This window comes from Saccostrea cucullata, unplaced genomic scaffold (assembly GCF_032062105.1).
Source record: "Saccostrea cucullata isolate Sc308-1 unplaced genomic scaffold, CSIRO_AGI_Scuc_v1 ctg122, whole genome shotgun sequence".
NCBI lineage: Eukaryota > Metazoa > Mollusca > Bivalvia > Ostreida > Ostreidae > Saccostrea > Saccostrea cuccullata.
The window spans coordinates 105,121-127,457 of NW_026932975.1; the positions used below are offsets into that span (position 1 = coordinate 105,121).

At 33.6% G+C, this 22,337-nt stretch overlaps 2 protein-coding genes across 4 annotated transcripts in view; one reads left to right on the forward strand and one right to left on the reverse strand.

Moving 5' to 3' along the window:
- Nucleotides 1–6: 6 nt before the first annotated feature.
- Nucleotides 7–17,082, forward strand: LOC134236696 (uncharacterized). Of its 3 annotated transcripts, none has more exons than XM_062718868.1 (8): nucleotides 7–212; nucleotides 11,057–13,156; nucleotides 13,272–13,371; nucleotides 14,127–14,241; nucleotides 14,355–14,444; nucleotides 14,594–14,732; nucleotides 14,850–14,974; nucleotides 15,454–17,082. In XM_062718868.1, exons 1-8 carry the CDS (start codon nucleotides 134–136, stop codon nucleotides 15,709–15,711), a joined length of 3,006 nt encoding a protein of 1,001 aa, XP_062574852.1. In that variant the 5' UTR covers nucleotides 7–133; the 3' UTR covers nucleotides 15,712–17,082. The 3 variants fall into 3 exon arrangements, with proteins under 3 accessions (XP_062574852.1, XP_062574854.1, XP_062574853.1); XM_062718870.1 differs by lacking the exon at nucleotides 7–212 and adding an exon at nucleotides 9,707–9,816; XM_062718869.1 differs by lacking the exon at nucleotides 7–212 and adding an exon at nucleotides 10,022–10,178.
- A 4,233-nt stretch (nucleotides 17,083–21,315) lies between these two features.
- Nucleotides 21,316–22,337, reverse strand: part of LOC134236699 (fibrocystin-L-like) — a 42,874-nt gene continuing 41,852 nt past the window's right edge. Inside the window, exon 64 of the mRNA XM_062718872.1 lies at nucleotides 21,316–21,802. Coding sequence (XP_062574856.1) covers nucleotides 21,567–21,802 — 236 coding nt within the window. The 3' untranslated portion in view covers nucleotides 21,316–21,566. The remainder of the gene's footprint in view (nucleotides 21,803–22,337) is intronic.

Sequence of the window (22,337 nt, forward strand, 5' to 3'; positions counted from 1 at the left end):
CTTGACCAATCAAATTATCTTCCGGATGTGTACAATCTACAGAGAGAAAAAGGGAAACACGGCTAACAAGAAGTCTGCTAGAGAAATCTTAAATATTTTGGAATATAGTGATTTTTAACGTCTTCAGACGAAAATGAAGGATCTACAAGTTGATCCGACAAGTACCACGAGTTTGCAGGCGCGTCCCTCGAGCGATAACAAGTTGTCAGAAGGTATATTAACTTATTTTTGTCCTTTCAGTTTTCGTGTCTTTTCAGTCAGTGACAGCATAGCCGGCGGCATAGAATGCAATGGGCTGTAATACATTGGGATAAACATGTATATTATTCAGTTAATTATCATGTCTTTATGTTCTCTATCATCGTAAGATTTCATCTCAATGACATTGTCTCAGATCACTGTACTTGAAATATATTTATCACTATCAGTTTATTTACGTATGCCTATAACATAATTTATATGGAATGAAGAGCATAAATGTTATGATCACGATTGTATAATGAAAATCACATCAATGGAATGAAATATGGTTTTAATAAATTAAGATTGTACTCAATTGTACACAAAATATGTACACTGACATGAATTGACGGATGTACGTTTATCAAGATATGCCTTTTTCCATTTTCAGAAAATCAAAACGTGGGCGAAAATGTTTCAAAATCTTAAAATAAATTACATTGCAAAATAAACCCATGGATAACAGCAGGAGTTTCTGTTTGAAATTTTATTTCCCTTCAATAGCCTCAGATCTGTTGATGACATATACTCAGTAGGAAGCAATAAACAAACAAGATTAATTAATTAGCATATAAATCTTTAAAATGTCATCACTTGATGTATTTGCTATGTTTGTATTAAACAAGTGAAATCATAAGAAACAGAATTCCGATTCAAAATAAAATGAATTATTCTGCATAATTTATGGAATTAATCATGTTAATTACTTAATATCATGATTGTGTCAGTATTTGAAAACTTTATATGACACACTTTGAAAAACAATGATAATAAAAGTACTGTGGCCTATAGTATTTATAACAAAGAAGGGTTTATTTGAAATGACCACAATTTAATTTCAAATAAAAGGTAGAATGAAATAAATGTAAACATGTAGGTAAAAAGCAAAAGTGGGAGCATTAAAAATTAGGGTTGGTTGTGTTTTCCTTGAAGTGTGTTAAATTTTACATGAATACTGATGAAGATAAGGAACCTTGATCAATACCATAAATAATCCAAACAATACCAATCTGTTAACAGTGCAAACATGGACCTCTTGAAATTTTAGAGGGGGATCAGGTGCCAAGGAAGAGTAAGCATCCCATGATCACTAGTCACACTGATCTCAATTGCAAGCCCAAGAATGCATTGATCAAGTAGACAGGGTTTTCACAAGTCAGCCAAATCCTATCAACATATGAATTAAAGTAACTATTGATAATACATCTTGGTATATATTAGGGCTGGGACGATATATTGAGATATCGATATATCGTGATATATGTGAGGACGATACACATATGGATACATTTGAACAAATATCGAAATATCGCCCCAAAAAATCTTACTTCTGTTTTTCTTTGTTTATCTAACATTTGGGGTTTAATATATAAAATAAATAAGCTATCTGTAATATAAATATGAAATAAATAATGATTAACACCACTTGAATAAAATATTTTTGTTTTCCAAAATATAAACAACTATTTTGAATAAATTATTCTCTTTTGCAAAGAAATAATTTGTTTATTTCAATGCAAAAAAAGGTTTTATAAGCAATTAAACATATCATGATACATATCGTATCGTGGCTCAAATATCGTGATATGTATCGATATAGAAAAAGTTGTATCGTTCCAGCTCTAGTATATATAATTGTTGAGTTGAAGGCCATGGCAAGTGTTTTCTTCTTCTCATGTAGAAGTTTCTGAATAAATTTTGCTTAAAAGGAATATAGACACAGGTTGGCTAATGAAGGAGCATATTTAGTGCCCATCAGAATTCCAACAGATTGTTGGAAGTCTTGGTCTCAGAAAATATAATTTGGATTTGGAAGTAGTATAAAGATCTTTAAGATAGCAAATTTTATCAAAGTACAAATGAATACTGCAAACATTACTGGCTGCATGAAGAACAAGAGGTCCAAAAGTACATATCAAAATATTTACATTTCCAATAAATTTCCCTTATGATTCTTTACAAAATAAAATGCAGTATATTTTCTCATGAACTACATTAGGTATGTATCACGAATAAGTATGAATATCTCCATTGTTACGTCATAATACCGCTCTTGACGTCAAAAAGTCAAAAAATATAGTGCACACTGTTTTGTTTTAAAAATGACAGTTGAACGGCATAAATTTATGGCAAGTCATCAGAAAAATAATGTAAATATAAGAAACGAATTTAATTTTTTGAAGATTCATGAGGTATATGAACTACAACGCTTCACGCCGGCATATTTATCATGAAGCGCTAACGTGCTTCATGAAGTATGCCGGCATGAAGCGTCGTAGTTCATAACCTCATGAATCTTCAAAAATAAAATTCATTTCTTAAATAATAACAAATAATAAAAGCTGATTCTAGAACACACATTAAACATCATAACATATTTTTTTTCGACAAATTTAGAAGAAAACACAAGTTATGTCATGTTAAACTATCAATATAATTGTTATTAAAACTTTTTTATCTGTTTGTATGATTAGCAGACAATCACTTCAATGGTAAACAATTTGTCGGTAAATATTTGAAAGCATGTTTAATTTTAGATGATAATCACCTGATTATGAAAGTAGTGCAAATATTTTTACTGTTTAGATTAGGTGTATGTAAATAACAGAGTTTATAAAGATATATATATAATATATATTAAATGCAAACATAATTGATATGACAAAAAAATTATAAAACATATACAAATAATTTTTTTAAAAAATTAATGAATTAAAATTTAAAACTAAAAACAAAAACAAAGCAATTAAGTATCTTGTTTAAAAGTACTTTCAAATCGGGGGGAAACAAACATATATTTGAATGTAGAACAGATTAATTATGACTGATACGTTGGAATTTATACATTGTTTTGAGTAGAAATTACGTTTTGAAGAACAAATTATTCTGTTATATGTTCTTTTTACAATTTTTTTAAAAGAATGAACATTCTCGGATACCCTCAGGTGATATTTTACTCATCACCAGTGGGCAAAGTAGCACAATTGTTATTGTTATATGCAAATTACTTGATTATATATAGACAACTTATCAGAAAGTTGGGACATTTTTCAAAACAGCCATATTAGTTTGCTTATTTATGCTATTATGATGATGTTCATTAAAACATGCAAATTTAAGTTGTTTTAAAATGTTGAAAAGACAAGTCGTATATGTCACTAGCATCAAAGACCAGTCAGAAATGAAATAGTGGTACTGCGATCTAACTCGGAAATGTATTAGAGAGGGGATTTGTTTGCATTTGGTGAGTTAAGTATGGAAAAGTTTTTTTGTAAATGAACATACAAAGGTAATGTACATTTGCCCTTGCAACTCAGTGCAGCAACCAATAAAATGATCCACACAAATTAAATACATATGACATCAAAAGAATTGAGAAAAAAAAAACAAACTGCATATATGTTACCTTAAACTAACCTTTAGTTTGCATTACTGTATGGTGTGTACATAAATTAGCAATAAGCATATTCAAAATTTAGCGCAATCACTGGGTATAGAATTGTTCCCTTGAAGCATTCATGAATTAGCACTATAAAAATCCGCACTATTATATTCTATTCATATAAGATTTCTTTGCAGTATTCATGAATTGAGGGTATCAATGTCCCCACCAAAACCACTAACTTTTTAAGTACACATACAGTATGTTTTCACATGTACAATTGTTTATGTTTGTGAAAGGGTGGTCAATTATCAACTATATATACAACTGTTATGAAATTCATCCAAAAGGTCCCTTTACTTCCCCTGTTCTTTGTAAAATAACATAAAAAGCAGCATCTTTTAAAAATGTCCTTATCTGATAACTGGCAGCAAAACATAAAATGCATAGTAAAATATTCTACTTGCAGTATCATACTGTTTGGACAAATAAAAGTGAATAAAGATAATCTTTTGCCTGTTGTAAGTACAGGTACCCAGATATGTAAGGTGCTTTTTATCCGAGTTCAAGCCCGACAACTAAGGGCATTATCTTGTATGGTTGTTGTAAAAGACTGCATACTCTCCTCTGGCATAAATAATGGTTAGCATATGCTTAGGTGACAGTGATGAATTGTTCTACACTGCATGATTGGATGGCCCCCAACTTATTATATATACGAAGCAATATTATGGAAATAATTATATTCTTACAGTTGTCTAATGCATAATAGATGTGTAATTAAATATTTCAAAAACAAAGGTATTTGAAAAGGAATGAATAGTCTTAGACTAGCTAAAGTGTATGTATGGTTTAGAGATGATCTTAAGGTTCATTGACACCCAGGTAAGAGAGATAACTCCCACTAAGTCAAGTGACTATTATTCTCTTATAAAAATGTTAAGTTAATATGGCATCTGAAGAAAATAAAACTATTTTAAAAGGTATTTCCATTAGTATATCTCAGGCATTGCAATTTCAGTTTCTTTTTTCTTACTCTTAGTTGACTTTACTTGAGGGAGGAACCTGCAGTTATTATTTATAAATTATAGATGGACAGGTTGAGAATTTTGTGTCACAAATACTACAAATACCAAGTGCACTATACTAAATGGCAAGGCAATGTGCATTTTTTTGGGGGTGGGGGGGTTAAGATATATTTTGTTCAAAATACCCCAATTCAATAATAAAAAAGAAAAAAAAAATACCGGTAGATTGGAGTATTTGTTCAAAATATCAGGATGAATTATGTGTTCATAACAAATATGTGTATTTGTTAAATTATCATGCCCAAAGTTTTAATAAGACATATTAAAAGACAGTCTTAGCTTTAATCCTATTGAAATATTGGAAATGGTTGCAATTTCAGTTTTAATCATACCATTTTAATGTCTAAACACTTTACCTCAAAGAGACCTGAAAGGACTCTCCCAATTCTTTTAATAGAATAGCAAATATTTTAAATTAAATGTTTAGATGTTTTGGTCAGTGTATTAGAAAGATCTCCATCACCCAGTTGCTTGTCTGTCTTTCTGTCAATAGACATTTTTAAAAAGCTTTTTTTTCTACAGTTTTGATTCAACATACAAGTTTACTGTACTAAAATACTTAACTCCACACATTTATCGTTTATGTACTTTGACAGCAATGTTACCATGGTGACTAAACATAGATTTTTTTAATGAATTTCATTCAAAATGCTACTCCTCCTACAGTTTTGGTTTTATCTTAATTATAATACTTTGTGCTTAAGTAAATTAAAATATTATACATATACCCCGGTATCTCTTTATTGTTTTTAATTTCACCAAAGATATTGCTATGGTTACTAGAAAATTCTTCAATTTCTTTGAAATTCATTTAAATTCATTTAAAATGCTATTCCTCCTACAGCTTTTGACTGATTTCAGTAAGACTTGGTATGAAAGTAGACTATACTAAGATACATGATTATATTCTGCTTATACCGGCATCTGTTTTTAATTTCATTAACAAAATTTGGAAGTTAAATTCTTCAATCATGCAGTTTTGGTTTGATTTCATATTAACAAATAGACTACTCTAATTATGATAAATACTTCTATTTATTGAGTCTTGAACACAATTGTAATGTCTATACAGTGGACCCTCAGATATCCGGAACCCAGATATCCGGATGCTTCAGTATCCGGACGATTTTTTCATTGGGACGAAATTTTTAAATGTTATATTGTCTTGCTTAACTGGTGATTCAGGTATGCGGACGCTTCACATATCCGGACAAATTGACTGGGAACCAAAGCGTCCAGATAAATGAGACTCCACTGTATATTGATAATGGCATTATATTGGAATTTGGATACTTTTTTTTTTACAAAACCTGAAAATGTACACTCTCGTCAGAGTATTCTGGTTTATATTAATATTCAAAAATCAAAATATGATGTCCTTTCAGGAAATTTCATGTGTCTTAATCTTTCAATACCTTAAACTTTTCTAATACTTGTATTTGTCAAGCTCAATGGCATCCAAGGATAGTTTTTTTTTTTTTTATTAATTTAGTAGAAAGTTGACTTTAAGGAAATCAGGTGTCGACACGTAATCCATAGTCACTAAATCAAAGATCAGCAGAATAACAGTTTTTTTTTAGCTTTTTATGTGATCCAGGGGAAAAGAGAGAGAGAGAGAGGGGGGGGGGGGGGAATTCTGCAATTAGATTGAAGCTGTAGAGTTTTAAGTATACTTAACAAAAAGATCCCTTGAAATTACATCTGCAAGCAAATCTTCATTATTTAAATCCAAATGTTGAGAATTTCTAGATAAACTATTAAAAATTTTCATGCCTTCTGGACAGGGAGACATATCCCCTCCCATTCCAATTCTTTTGGCAGTTATGATATGTTACTTTATAAGTGACATTTTTGTTACATTTTATGGTTTTTCTTCAGCTTATAATGCTAAAAAAATTAACATAAAATATGAAACAGGATGATGAGGTTCAGTGATTGACAATTTTCATGTTAATTTTTAGTGTAAATTATTTTTAATTTTCATTGCCAAAATGAAGTCAAAGAATACTTTTAAAATGGCATATCACCACTGAATACTTCGTTTATTTTAATGTAGATTTTTTAGTCTCATTAACACTGAAATATTATTGTTTGCTAAATTATTGTATTTGTGACAGGACGGATGCCAGTACATGTATTTAATTTTAAAAGTCATGGTAATCACCCTTCATTTCTGGGTTGTAATTGGTGAACAAAGATTTTTACAGCTCTGAGTTTTGTTGTAGCTCGTCAACTAGGACAGTCTTGTTTAATGAATCTCTCATCTGCCCACACAAAAGATCAGTACATGTTGCTAGGATTTGGGCTGAAGTCAAGTTTAAGAGGACATTTTACAAATGGACTGACAACCGGCATTTTTTTTTTTAATGGCAAATTTTAAGTAGAATTTAGTCCGTCATTAGCTTTGCAGCAGACAAAATAGTGGGACAGGAGAGAGAGAGACTGGCAGAGACCAAAAGAGAGAGAGAGAAATGTTTTATTTGAATTTATTATTTGCAATCTTGGAGGTGTTCTTTTGTATGATAGTTTATTTCAAACCAGTTCCCTATTATCCTTAAAATTTAAATGCACAACAATAATTTTCCATTGGGTGCAACTGTCTTAATGTCTCCCCAAATTTCCAGTGTTTTTAGCTCACCTGAGCCGAAGGCTCAAGTGAGCTTTTCTGATCACATTTTGTCGTCGTCCGTTGGTCTGTCTGTCTGATCCGTCCGTCTTCTAGCTTCCGTCTTCTGTCCGTCTGTAAACTTTTCACATTTTCGACTTCTTCTCAAGAACCACTGGGCCAATTTTGACCAAACTTGGTACAAAGCATTCTTGGGTGAAGGAGAATTTAAATTGTTAAAATGAAGGGACATATCCCCTCGCAAGGGGAGATAATCAAGAAAAGACAAAAATAGGGTTGGGTCATTAAAAAATCTTCTTCTCAAGAACCACTGGGCCAGTAAAGCTGAAACTTATGTGGAAGCATCCTGGGGTAATTAGATTCTAAATTGTTCAAATCATGACCCCCGGGGGAAGGGCGCGGCCACAATGGGGAATCAAAGTTTTATATAAAAATATATAGGAAAAATCTTTGAAAATCTTCTTCTCAAGAACCACTGGGCCAGAAAAGCTGAAACTTATGTGGAAGCATCCTGGTATAATGTAGATTCCAAATTGTTCAAATAGAGATGAGAGAGAGAGAGAGAGAGAGAGCGGCCACAATGGGGAATCAAAGTTTTATATAGAAATATATAGGAAAAATCTTTGAAAATCTTCTTCTCAAGAACCACTGGGCCAGAAAAAGTGAAACTTATGTGGAAGCATTCTGGGGTATTGTAAATTCTAAATTGTAGGAATCATGACCCCCGGGGGAAGGGCGGGGCCATTATAGGGAATCAAAGTTTTACATAGAAATATATAGGAAAAATCTTTGAAAATCTTCTTCTCAGGAACCACTGGGCCAAAAAAGCTGAAACTCATGTGGAAGCATCCTGGTATAATGTAGATTCTTAATTATTCAAATAATGACCCCCGGGGGAAGGGCGGGGCCACAATGGGGAATCAAAGTTTTATAAAGAAATATATAGGAAAATTCTTTGAAAATCTTCTACTCAAGAACCACAGGGCCAGAAAAAGTGAAGCTTATGTGGAAGCATTCTGGGGTAGTGTAAATTATAAATTGTAGGAAACATGACCCCCGGGGGAAGGGCGGGGCCATTATAGGGAATCAAAGTTTTACATAGAAATATATAGGAAAAATCTTTGAAAATCTTGTTCTCGGGAACCGCTGGGCCAAAAAAGCTGAAACATATGTGCCCATGGAAGGATCATGGGGTAGTGTAGATTTCAAAATGTCTAAATTATGATCAGTGGGGTAGGGTGGGTATGCATTATGTATAACAAGGGGGAAATCTGGTAAAGAACAGAATGGTCAAAGCTTCTCAGGTGAGCGATGTGGCCCATGGGCCTCTTGTTGAGTTGCATTTTTGGAATGCAGTTTTTTTTAAAAAGATAGTAAGGATTTCTTTGATTAATACTTTCTTTTGATGATGTACGAGTTTACATGGCATATATTATATCTAGTTTTAAATCCACTGATGGTATGATATTTGAGAATTGTATTTTTGGTTTTCACAGAAAAATCACTTTAGCTCAAATTTATTGTTTTAAGAATTGTTTATTCAAAATAAGTACCTGGTACAATATTTTACTTTGATGCCATTTGCTTTCATCATATCTTCCATGTAAGTAAAAAAAAAAATTCAGTATGCCTGCAGTCATATTCAAAAGTATAAAAGAGCCTTATTAATCATACTGTATCTTGTGCTTCTAAAACAAACTTGAATGTTGAAAAAAAAAAAAAATATAAAAATAAAAATTTTTATGGAGCAGATGCTTTAATACAACCCAGGATTAAGTATGCAATCTATAGTTCTCTTGCAAGCTTCACAGGCACCTGAATTTTTATCAATAAGTCGCTAAATAAGCCAAGTAATATCAAAAACTTCTACCCCCTCTATATATAAATACACATGTATTTATATATGGATCGAGGGGTTAGATTTTTTTTTTTTTGATATATGGCTAATTTAGCAATTTTTTGATAAAAAGTCAGGTGCCTGTGCTTTTTTGTGCATGGAGGATATTGAACGAGGGAATATTTAATAAGAAAGGGATGTTTATCACTATTAATTTTAAAAAATGAGATAATGCATGGGATTCAATGACCCACTAAATGCTTGAATTACTATATTTTGACTTCCTCAACACATAAGGCATTGACCTGAGGGGAAACTTCCATATAGCTATTTAAGCACATACATACACACCACATATTTTATGATAAGACTTAATTTTTACTAGACGACTAAAGCTTGAAATTGAATTGTCATTGTTCAACATGTTAAGTTCTATTTATAGTATTACGTATTTTTGTCATGTTTATTACCTAGCGGATGTGATCTGATTGGTTGGTGACTGACAGAGTAACTCTTTTTCACTTAATATCTATGTGACCTTCACTGCGCCCAGTGAAGCATATTTTTCACTTGTCTCTTGTTATGCAGTTATAGGTTTTTGTGTTATCTGGAGCAATTTATCTGATAAAGTTTCATTTTGCAGGTAAGATTATATAGAGTTTAAAGGGACATGCTTTCTTTATTGGGTCACAAATTTCCCTGTTTCAACAGAAGTCATGTAGTTATAAATATCAAGGTGTGTATGTGCCAAAAACATAAGCCTTAGTACAAAGGGGAAGATCTGATTGGTTAGAAGGTAACCAATCAGATCACAGATCAGGGTTGTGATCTCTCCAGGGATATTCCTGATTATCTTCAAAGTATAGTTATTCTTGGAGGAACTATGATGAGTTTGGACTAAAATTGTTGTGTCTAGTGTAAAATTGATTTTATTAAAACTTATCAGAAAAATGCAACTGTGTAATGTGCCCTCAGAATCTAGTGGCTTAGGAGTGTCAAAAACTGGTGAGTTAATTAGGTGAAATGCATGTACCATATTGATCAGCTGCTGTCACAGCTAAGAATCAGATTCTGTAATTAATACAGAATGTTTAAAATTTGTCATCATACAGTTTTCTGAAATTGTTCTTAGGTCATTTCCTTAGATACAAGCAGAGCTATATATAATTGCTATTTTTTAAGTTCTGCATAATTAGGCAGCTATACCGGCTTGATAAAAGATTTTTTTTCATATATTGCTGACTTTTTTTTTCATACAGTTTTCTGACAAATTTTTGAGATATTTCCTTCTCTTTGAGTGAAACTATTGTTATTTGACATTTCTGTCAAATTTACAGTGCAGCAATTTCTTGATTTTTAGGGGAAAAAAGTAGTGTTGTGGTTTAATTATTATGTTGATTATGAATGCAGGGGTAATGTTTTGAAAATTAGTTATGGATTAACCTCCAAGTTGTTAAGGTTGGATGTGGACTTGAGTTATTATATTGCCTTGTACATGTATTTATATCATTTCAGATGCTACTCTTTGATAACTAGCTCTATTTCTGGGCACATAAACAAATACTTTAAATTCAGCTTATCTTTTCATTTCATTAATTTCCTTGTTTACATGTTTTGATTTAGACTAAGATGTTTGCAGGAGATTAAATATAATGATTTATTGATTTTAAAGTGTGAAAAAGTAGATTGATTTGTGGACTTTGGTTACTAAGATACGTTAAAAATTATGTCGGTGCAAAAGTTTTATTGATTTTTTCCCTAGGAGTGTTGTCTGCAGTAACATTCAGCTTCACATGGGTATTTTTAATGATAATTTCATAATCGCTTGTCTCACCCCCTACAGAGCAATGATTTAACCTGTATTTGACTTTTTGTATTTCCAGTTGCTGGCCAGAACAACTTGGATAAGGGATCGGAGAAGATCAATGACTTGTCCAAAGTAGACACAGTGAAGAAGACACCAGTGAAAGTGGTGGAAAAATCAGATGCTCAGCAGAAGACCATGGAAAAGACAGAAGAAATAAAAAAGAGTGCCCCAGCCTCCAAGGAGGGGGACAACATCACCGAGAAAAAGGAGGCTACAGAGACAAAGGAGGTCGATCTAAGTAAAGAGTTCGCCAAAATGTCCATGAATGGGGGTGTCAATGGTGGTCTGGTGGACAAAGTCAATGACCCAGAAAAAGAACTCAATACATTGACCAGCAACTTGTCTCTCAATGATGATGATGATGTAAAACTCAAAGGAGAGGTCAAATCTCGAGGACCAAGCGGTGGAATTCCCAGAGTGCCGTATTCTCAAACTCATTCATACAAGTCATTCAACAACTATCCATGCCAGCCCAACACTGGCTTTAAGGGAGGGAAACGCACCATGGACCATGATGAGTTCTCCTATCAGAAGTATGGAAAGCCATTGGATGAACTCTTCACCAATTCTGGTTTGAATCATGAGTTACAGAACAACATGGATATTAATGCTTACCAGATGACATACTCAGTGGATAAGATGTCAGCTGGCAAATTCATGAAGCCAGTATCGCAGCCAAACTATGAGAATCCACAAGCTTTTAACCCAGACCAATTCCTGGACTCTTTAGGAGGCCAGCAGGACAACACCTCAGGTTATGGAGGCAGTACCTTTTTGGACAATACAATGTTTGGAAATTATGGCCATGCACCTATGCCAAATGGTATGCCCAATGGAATGTACAGTGGCGGAATGCCCATGTTGCCTGGACAGAATGACTGCATGAATGCCAACTTTAGCAACAACGAGCTGAACAATCAGATAAACAACACATTTTCACCTGAACAGAGTTTTACAGAGAGACAGAATGAAAAATCTGATTACAGTGAATCTGAGTCAGATATGGAGAAAAGCCCTTACTCCTTCACCACCAACTCCCCTGCCAGTCAGATGTCTTTGAACTCTCCACCACCTTCTGTAGACAGTGGCTATGGTGGATATGCAGTTCCCAGCCCTCAATCAGACATCAAATCCCCCCAGTCACATACTGGCACCTCCCCACCAAGCAATGCCATGAGTCCAATGCCAGCTTCTACTGAGCTTGATAACACATCAGAATACATTGACAAAAACATGGACAAGCTGCATGATGTGTTGGAGATTTTGGCTAAAGATCTGAAAGACAAAGAAACTCCTAAGCCACAGTATCAAGCTCCTCAAGAGAATTTCAGCCCAAAAGCTGTTCAGCAGAGCCAAGCATCAAGGGCTTTCAGTCCACAACAGCAGATGAAACCAGCAGTTTCAGCTGCAAATGGATACCCTCAAACATCCCTGACAGGCTCTCAACCAAACATGGGTATGAATCTTCAGCATCAAATTTCAACTCCACCCATGCCAATACAGCAACAGCCTATGTATTTGGGACAAAAGCCACAACAGGTTCCCCCAATGGCCAATGGTCAGCCTATCAGGATGCAACCTGCATATGTTCCACAGCCACAACAAGTCAATACTAACTGCATCTCCCCAAGCACTCCTACCAGTAATCAGGTCATCATCCTACCCCCCAACACCATGAGCCAGTCCATTCTGAGCCCTACTACAAGCATTGGCCATGGTCACAACCTAATCAGCAACACTCCCACAGGAATGGTTCAACCAACCCCAGGGTTGGTGTCTAGTCCAGGCATGATAAAGCCTGCAGTGACTACCACTCAGCCAATTACAACAACAAACTCATTTGTTATTGTGAACAATGCCACTGGTGGAGGAGCTCCCATCACATCTGTACCAGTTCCCATCCCTGCTGGGGGAACCAGTCAACAGCCAAATACAATTATCATTGTGGCACCTCAACAGCCAGTCCAAGCCCCAAAACAGGAGAAAATCAAGCTGCGTGAGATTCGACCCAAGATTCCCGGCAATGACAAATCTGGACAGATTAACGGTGTGCGACCTGCTGCCAAGATTCAGGCCAAGGCTCAGCCCAACCCCCAGATTGCCATGCAGAGAAGAGGTACACTTCATGATATTTTGAAACATTTTGTTTCTATTGAAAAACAATTGAATTCGTTTGCCAGATTTGAAAATATGATACATGTACAACTATATTTTGTTATTGTTCATTACAGCAATGGAGCAAAAGAAACAAAATTTGATCAATGTTGCCAGAAGAATGGTAGCAGAAATTTCAAGGGAACAACTTCCATTCCAAGATGATGAAGGCGACACGTAAGTTGCTTCCTTTTCTTTTATCATATTTTTAAAGTCGAGGCTTTATGATCAACACAGAGGGGTTTATGAAATGGAAATTTAAATATCATTTTTTTTACATCTCTCACAAAAGATTTAGTTTAATGGAAGAAAGATTATGGAATGGAAATTTAAATATCTGTTCAGTTATTAAGTTCCCCTACAAAAGTTTTCATTTAATGGATGCTAGATGATTATGTGATAATTCTCACTGGATTTGTGTTTAGAAGTTAATTGGAAAGTCTTGACAATAGTTTAAAACTTTCATGCTTTACATTGTTGGTCTATTGATAAGTTTTTTTAAGGAGACAATTACAAAATAATGCCCAAGTTTTCCGGGATGTTTTTTTTTTCCAGAGCTAAACATCATAATAAAGGTTTTATATCTCTCCTTCAGATGACTTTTCAGACAGTCATGTCCTTGTATTGATTTTTTTCTGGAGCCAGCAGAGATAAAATACTTCAAAAACACTCCCAATCCACGTGTATTAACAAATCCAGTATAGAATAAAATATAATAAAATAATAGCAGTAAAAAATGGAGGTAGATAGACAAAATGCCTGCAAGTCATTACTGCTCTGTTTTTGTAGACAGTAAACAATTTGATAAAAGACATTTTATGACTCATTGTCACCTCTGTGGCTTTTACGTCAAAGAAGAGGGGGTAATTAGAGGTTGCAATTATTTGATGTCATTGGTAGTTGCTTAATTTTGTCTGTATGTTTGTTTGTAGTTACCTCCATGTGGCTGTTTGCAAAACAGATTCCAACATGGTGCTGGCCCTCTTGGAGCGACTGATGCGTGAAAATCTTTCACAGATGATTGATGTTGAAAACAAACACAGACAGGTAGACACTTATATTGAACATAATTTTAGCATAAAAGGGAAATGTACAAAAAAATATTTATCATATTTGAAAGTGTTCTGTATTCATTTGGTAAAATTAATTTTCTTTTTCAGACACCTTTGTACTTAGCTGTTGTTGCCAATCAGCCTCAGATGGTGGCCATGTTTGTTCAGAGAAATGCCAACCCAAACAGTATGGCACAGGTCAGTGGAATGTGAATTATCAGGAAGGGAAAAACTTGTATAACTATATGATTATATCCTAGTAAAAAAAAAACTTTTTTTTTTCACATGTACCATATGTACCAGTAATGCACTTACATGTGGTTACAAATTGTAAATTGGTTTTTCAGGTTGTATCACAAGATGGAAAGTCCATGGAAGTTAAGGCCCCTATTCACGTGGCATCTTCCAATGGTGTTGAATTCTTAAGCACCTTAAATGAGCTACTCAAATCTCAAGACCTTTCTCTCAACATTGCAAACTCAGAAGGTGAGCTTAGTATTTTAATATTCTTCCATTGACTTCATGATCTATAAGATATATTAACTATCTCTTGTACTATGCAAATTTGAAGAAAAAAAATGAGGTCAAATTGCTGTATTTTAGGTCACACTGCCCTACATTGTGCCATCTTGGCTCATGGACGAGCTCAGAGAAATGGAAATGGCTACGTGAACAGTCTCTCCATCATTGAGGCGTTAATTAAAGCTGGGGCTGATCCTAATTCTCAGGTATCTAAAATAGAAATATTTTGTTCAGCAACAAATTATCTTTAATTATAATCAGTATTAAAAGTACATTGTCTGATTTCTGTCATGTCCACACTATGTCTAGACACTTAAACTCAAAAATACATTATTTAATTACGTTGGTTTCACATTTAAATTTACGTAAAGAATGCACTGTAAACCAACTTTTATTCATTTTAACGACTTTATTTGGGGATTTACCAAGGATAGACTAGTTGACGATTAATTTTCGCAACCAAGCCTTTTTGGATCTGTTTTTAACAGACACATACACTTTAAGGACCGGTTTGCAGTGAGAAATATTTGTGATGATGAGGCTCTCGCTAATTTCACAAAAATTTCACACACGCGAATAAAATTTGGTTTACAATATATGGGGTAAAGTAAAAAAAATTTGAAATGTTCTAGTATTTTTAAAAAATATATATAATTTAAAATAAATTATTTCAATATTTTCACAGGACAAGAAGAGTGGAAAGACCCCCCTCATGTATGCCATTGAAAAGAAAGACTATAACTTGGTGGAGTCAGTGCTCCGATTGTTCGAACCCTCCAAACTCAAAAACATTGTCAAGTCTGCCACCTTTGATGGTAGTTCCTGCATTAAAATTGCTGAAGGACTGAAAAACGATTTTCAGCCAGACACATGGAAAAAACTGTGGAGTCTGTTAAACAGTGCGTATAATGGGCAGATTCCGACCAGTCTACAGGCATTCTGAGGAGAGGGTCCATTCTCACCACCACAAAGCAGCTCGAAGAAGAGATCTTGCAATTTTCATGTTTCCATCTTGTAAATAGCTACAGATTCATTAATGATATATAAGTTATTTGTTGCTAATCATCTGTAAATAGTAACGATCTCAGAATCATTATCATTTGTCATTTTTATTGTTTTTTTACCCTTTGTAATTTTAACTGGTGCATTCTCATCGACTAATGTACATTTCACATCTGTGCAGAGCTAAAGTCTTTGTAGCTGGATAATTTGTTTGTTGTTGTTGTTGTATATTTTAATGTTTGTTCCTTGGATATCTGTTGATAATTAAGTATGTTAGAGATGTTGGTGACTTTGTTTATTACACTGAAGTACTTTAAAAGATATTGTGATTTTTTAAAATGATCTTGTTGTTCTTGCACATGTAGATGGTACATCTGAAAATAAGTATTGTACTTGGTTTTTCATAAATATTTTTTTCATATTTGTCTACGAGGATGATAAAGGAAGCAAAGAAAATTGGAATTCTTTAAATTATTCTACAATTTTAACTATAAAACAAACAAAATTCTTATAGAAAAACACTTAGAATGCAGACATTTTATGTAATTGGTTCAATTACATTTATATGCATTATGCAATTAGTTGCCATGAAAGTCTATAATAAATAGGCAAAATAACTATACTTGTTAAACAATGTTTGTAGCTGAAGAATGCAATTACTGGTCGTTCACTTTGTAGATATTTAACATTGAATGTTGCTTTTCATATGTACTTGTTATTTTTTCCAGAGTTTTATCTTTAATGTTAAGTAATGATCATGTATTTTTTAAATGCTCTTTAATTAAGGAACTTGGAACATATATGTTTGTTCTGTTGTTATGATGCTATAATTTTGTCGATATTCTTTGCTACATTCAGTGCTACTTGGCCGTTGTTAGTATCAGAACTAAGTGCTTTGGATCAGGCCCAGGGTGTATATTGGGAAATTTTCTGTGGCCTTGACCTCTGTGTACAGATATGTTTAATCATTATTTTGTGGGTCTGTTAAAAAAAATGTGATTCAATAAGTACATTTTTTTTTTTCTGAAAATGTGCCTATTTATAAAGAGATAAGGTCTATATATTTATATTGTGATTTACCAAAGTCTGAATTTTCTCTGTTGCTACTGTTCTCACCTTTTACTCTTTTTGCCATGAAATGGTTTCTCTATTTTATGCCTATATGAAATTTAAAAATGGTTTAATTTTTAAAGTCTATAACTTAGGATAAAATGTAACTAAAACTATATTTGAAAAGAAACTTGGCATTGCACAGAATGGTTTGACATTATGTAAATGAGGCAGCAGCATTATAAATAAAAACACAAACTCACATGGACTTTGTTATTTTCTGGAGCAATTAAGTGACACTAGCTTTTTACTTTAAGTCCCTGATGAAGAGAATGTTAATGATGTAGGTAAAAATATTGTAAACTGAACTAAAGAAAGGTTGAAGCACAATCTGTACATGGTGTCTTTACATTTAGAACACACCAAATTAATTCCTTGTTTATTGGACATCTGATGAAAATAGTAGGAGTGGGGCAAGCGATCAAACTTCAAGGTCACAGGATAACAAATCCTAGTATATTTAGAGAGGCATTGTCACAGGTAATACACGTGTATAATATGCAATATAATTAAAATTAGATCTTCCATCCGCTCCTCGTTTTTTTATATGTCGCAAGGATGCGATAGTATAAATAGAGGTCTGGCTTTTATGTCAGATTGGAGTGAAAAAAATAAAGCACTACCTTTTCTATTTCAAAAGTTATTACCAATTTAAAGTAATGTTTAAATTTTTGAAAAGTAGGTCAATTAAAATTCAAAAATGTCAAACTAGTCAAAAATCTAGAAAATGCAACCAGCATCAAAAACAAAGAGAGTGTTCACCCCATGATGTATCTTCCATGCAAGTTGGTTCAGATATAGGCCTTATAGTTTCTTACCTAATGGGCATGTGCCAAAAACTTTAACCTGGCGACCATTTCAGTAACAGGTCGTAGCTTATCTGGAAAATGTAGTTCAAATCCAGCATCTGAAAAAAGACAAGTAGTGTACATCCTTAGATGTATCATCCATGCAAGTTTGGTCAACAAAGGCTTTAAAGTTACTTGAAGACGGAGCTTATTTCTCCAAAAATTTTAACCTGGTCACTCATCTGAAAATAGTCAGATCCAGCATCCAAAGCAAGCCTGGTACTGTGCATCATTAAATGTATCATTTGTGCAAGTTTGGTCTACCTAGGGCTTATAATTTTAAAATAAGAAATGAGAATTACTCCAATAACTATTTTATAATCTACTCCAAAACCTTAAAGATGAACATGAATTGTAAATAGGCATATATGCCATATTTGATTGTACTATCTAAAGTATCTGCACCAGGGTATACCCTTCCCATTCATAACACCTGACTGCTCTATTGTCACAGGTATCGAAATGCAAAGGTGACACATGTTCATACTGGTTTTCCTACATTGCCTTCGTTTTACATTTTATTACATATACATGTATGTGTTTGTTTGTATACTGCACTGTTTTTTGTTATCTTACTCTCCTGCCATGGCATCTTCGCTAGCCAAGGGTTTCTGATATGTACGCTACTGTCCTAATAATCCCTTGGCATATGGGGCTGTGAAAAGTCACGAATGTTTTGGTCACTTGATCTCGAATTTTGAACAGATACGTACAAATTGTGTCTTCAACAGAAATAAATAACATATTTAAATCACGAAGTTTTTAAAGAATAATTAACAAGAATTATGAGGAGAGTAGCTTATCAGAAACCATTGCATTGGCTGGTGATGATGCTGCCATTAAAGAAGTAGAGGGTTATTTTTGTAGCTACCGAGTGCTGTACATAGCCTGTGTCCATCTACATAGGTGACAATTCATTACACTGAACAGTGACTAAGGGAACAGCTAATACAGGGACTCCCAAATTATGACAAATGAAAGAATATGGCATACAAATTCCTTTTACAAATGTTCTGAGTGAGTGAGTGAGCTTTAATCTGCTCTAAAAACATTAACCTTTGCTGAAATTGCAGCATCTGAAACCTTGACTAATACAATGAAACACTCTAGAAGCAACTTCCATGCTTCTATGTTAATGAAGGGCAGAGAAGTACTTAAACAGAAACTGCTCCAAAAATTTTAACCTTCGACACTGACGGTATATCACATATAAGCTCCCCCAACTTCCTTGGGGTGAACTAAAATAGAGAGATATGAAATGCAGCAAAATTTTGAGTGGGAAAAATGTTTGATATTTCCGGAAATTAATTTGTTATGACTGTCTAACACCTTAAGGTCCATTTGTTTGATGGATTATTGCAGCTCTGACTAGAATCTTTAGCAACTGCGAAAATCATTTTCACTTATCATTTTCCAAAGGTTAAAGATAGACACCTATAATGTCTCTTCAAATCCCCATGATAATCATGTGTAAGAAATTTCTGATCAAGCCAACTATACAAGATCTCGAGCTCAAGAATTATGACCTATGAAATTACTTCTTGTACAAGTTGGCATTAAACGACTAGCTAGCAAAACCTTTTTAGACCTACATCCCACAGATAATAAAAAGAAAAATATCAAATCAATTATCTTCTGAGACAGAGACAATTATTTCAACATGCAGGATCCACATGATTTCTATCTTAGTTTTTTTTATGTTAATTTCTAAGTGTGATTTACTACTTTGCTGTGGCATTTATATATACAGACATATAGTTATTAAGTACATGCAATATTTAAACTTCATCATCACATCCATGCAAGTTTGGTCAACAAAGGCTTTAAAGTTACTTGAAGACAGAGCTTAATTCTCCAAAAATTTTAACCTGGTCACTCATCTGAAAATGGTCAGATCCAGCATCCAAAGCAAGCCTGGTACTGTGCATCATTAAATGTATCATTTGTGCAAGTTTGGTCTACCTAGGGCTTATAATTTTAAAATAAGAAATGAGAATTACTCCAATAACTATTTTATAATCTACTCCAAAACCTTAAAGATGAACATGAATTGTAAATAGGCATATATGCCATATTTGATTGTACTATCTAAAGTATCTGCACCAGGGTATACCCTTCCCATTCATAACACCTGACTGCTTTATTGTCACAGGTATCGAAATGCAAAGGTGACACATGTTCATACTGGTTTTCCTACATTGCCTTCGTTTTACATTTTATTACATATACATGTATGTGTTTGTTTGTATACTGCACTGTTTTTTGTTATCTTACTCTCCTGCCATGGCATCTTCGCTAGCCAAGGGTTTCTGATACGTACGCTACTGTCCTAATAATCCCTTGGCATATGGTGCTGTGAAAAGTCACGAATGTTTTGGTCACTTGATCTCGAATTTTGAACAGATACGTACAAATTGTGTCTTCAACAGAAATAAATAACGTATTTAAATCACGAAGTTTTTAAAGAATAATTAACAAGAATTATGAGGAGAGTAGCTTATCAGAAACCCTTGCATTGGCTAGTGATGATTCTGCCATTAAAGAAGTAGATGGTTACTTTTGTAGCTACCGAGTGCTGTACATAGCCTGTGTCCATCTACATAGGTGACAATTCATTACACTGAACAGTGACTAAGTGAACAGCTTATACAGGGACTCCCAAATTATGACAAATGAATGAAAGAATATGGCATACAAATTCCTTTTACAAATGTTCTGAGTGAGTGAGTGAGCTTTAATCTGCTCTAAAAAAATTAACCTGGTCATTCCTTTGCTGAAATTGCAGCATCTGAAACCTTGACTAATACAATGAAACACTCTAGAAGCAACTTCCATGCTTCTATGTTAATGAAGGGCAGAGAAGTACTTAAACAGAAACTGCTCCAAAAATTTTAACCTTCAACACTGACGGTATATCACATGTTAGCTCCCCCAACTTCCTTGAGTGAGGAAAAATGTTTGATATTTCTGGAAATTAATTTGTTATGACTGTCTAACACCTTAAGGTCCATTTGTTTGATGGATTATTGCAGCTCTGACTAGAATCTATAGCAACTGCGAAAATCATTTTCACTTATCATTTTCCAAAGGTTAAAGATAGACACCTATAATGTCTCTTCAAATCCCCATGATAATCATGTGTAAGAAATTTCTGATCAAGCCAACTATATAAGATCTCGAGCTCAAGAATTATGACCTATGAAATTACTTCTTGTACAAGTTGGCATTAAACGACTAGCTCGCAAAACCTTTTTAGACCTACATCCCACAGATAATAAAAAGAAAAATATCTAATCAATTATCTTCTGAGACAGAGACAATTATTTCAACATGCAGGATCCACATGATTTCTATCTTAATTTTTTTTATGTTAATTTCTAAGTGTGATTGACTACTTTGCTGTGACATTTATATATACAGTCATATAGTTATTAAGTACATGCAATATTTAAACTTCATCATCACATCAAGATTTTCATTTAAAAAGTTGTTTTTAAATTCCAACTCTTAAATGTCATCTTCTAATTCTGAACTCATCTTTTAAAATCAACAAGTCACTCAGCAAGGTTCAGAAGTTTATTAACTAAGATTTATAATTTTTTGCTGATTGTCAACAATAACAAATATATTACTTATATAAACTTTATATCACAGGCTATATATCACAGGCAAAAATAGAGAAAATAAGTTAACAAAACATCAAAAAAACTTAACTAACTCAATGTTCAAAAATAAATATGTATATAATTTGCCATAGTTTTAGATAAGGCTTTCATGCCCATTAATATCTATAGCAGAAAAAGATTAACAAACAAAGTCTATGTTTAATAGTGTTACTCTAGAAGTGTTTGCTGAGTGCTGGGCCATTAGTGCCCTTCTCGTAGAATGTGGTGACAGGGGGTGGGCCATTGTTGGCACCATAGAATGTTGTGATGGGTGGTTTCTGACCGTCCTCTAAGAACGATTTTTCTGTACGCAGGCTGTTAAACGTATCCTGTCTGTAGAAACTGTCCTCAAAGAAGAATGTTCCTTTGCCCTTCCCAATGTAAACAGCATCACCATCAGAATGCATTCCTAAAGACAGACAGGCACATTTCACTAGAGATTAGTTTACACAGTTTTGACATATCAGATGTATAACCTACATAAATGCTATTGAATTTCAAGAAACAAATAGAAAATGTTGGCAATTCTTCATATTTGCAAATAAACACACTTTCATAAAGGCTCAGACTTTATTGCAAAGTACATTATACTGTGATTATTATAATATTTAATGCAAAAATGCCAATATTTGAACATGCTTGAATGCCCAAACCTGGTTTTGTAACAATTTTTCTGTATGTCAACCGTACAGAAAAACAAGGTCATCTCAAGAAAACAAAAGGTCCAGGGGGCCACTTTGCACACCTGAGTTACAATGACTCTTCTATTTTTTATCCTTCCTTTTTATATATTTCTATATAAAATTAAGATAATATATTGTGTCCTACTTTACCTTGGCCTCAGGCATCATGATTTGAACAAACTTAAAAGTATTTAGGATGCTCCATACTTAAGAATGACTACCATGGTAATCATGGCTTAGCTGTTCTAAAGATAAAGACCT

Excerpts from the sequence above, each read along its gene's own strand:
- LOC134236696 (XM_062718868.1), top strand. The coding sequence starts at position 134 with ATGAAGGATCTACAAGTTGATCCGACAAGTACCACGAGTTTGCAGGCG. Across the intron at positions 13,372-14,126 it reads CAAGATGATGAAGGCGACAC|TTACCTCCATGTGGCTGTTT; the intron begins GTAAGTTGCTTC and ends GTTTGTTTGTAG. Across the intron at positions 14,445-14,593 it reads ACCCAAACAGTATGGCACAG|GTTGTATCACAAGATGGAAA; the intron begins GTCAGTGGAATG and ends TTGGTTTTTCAG.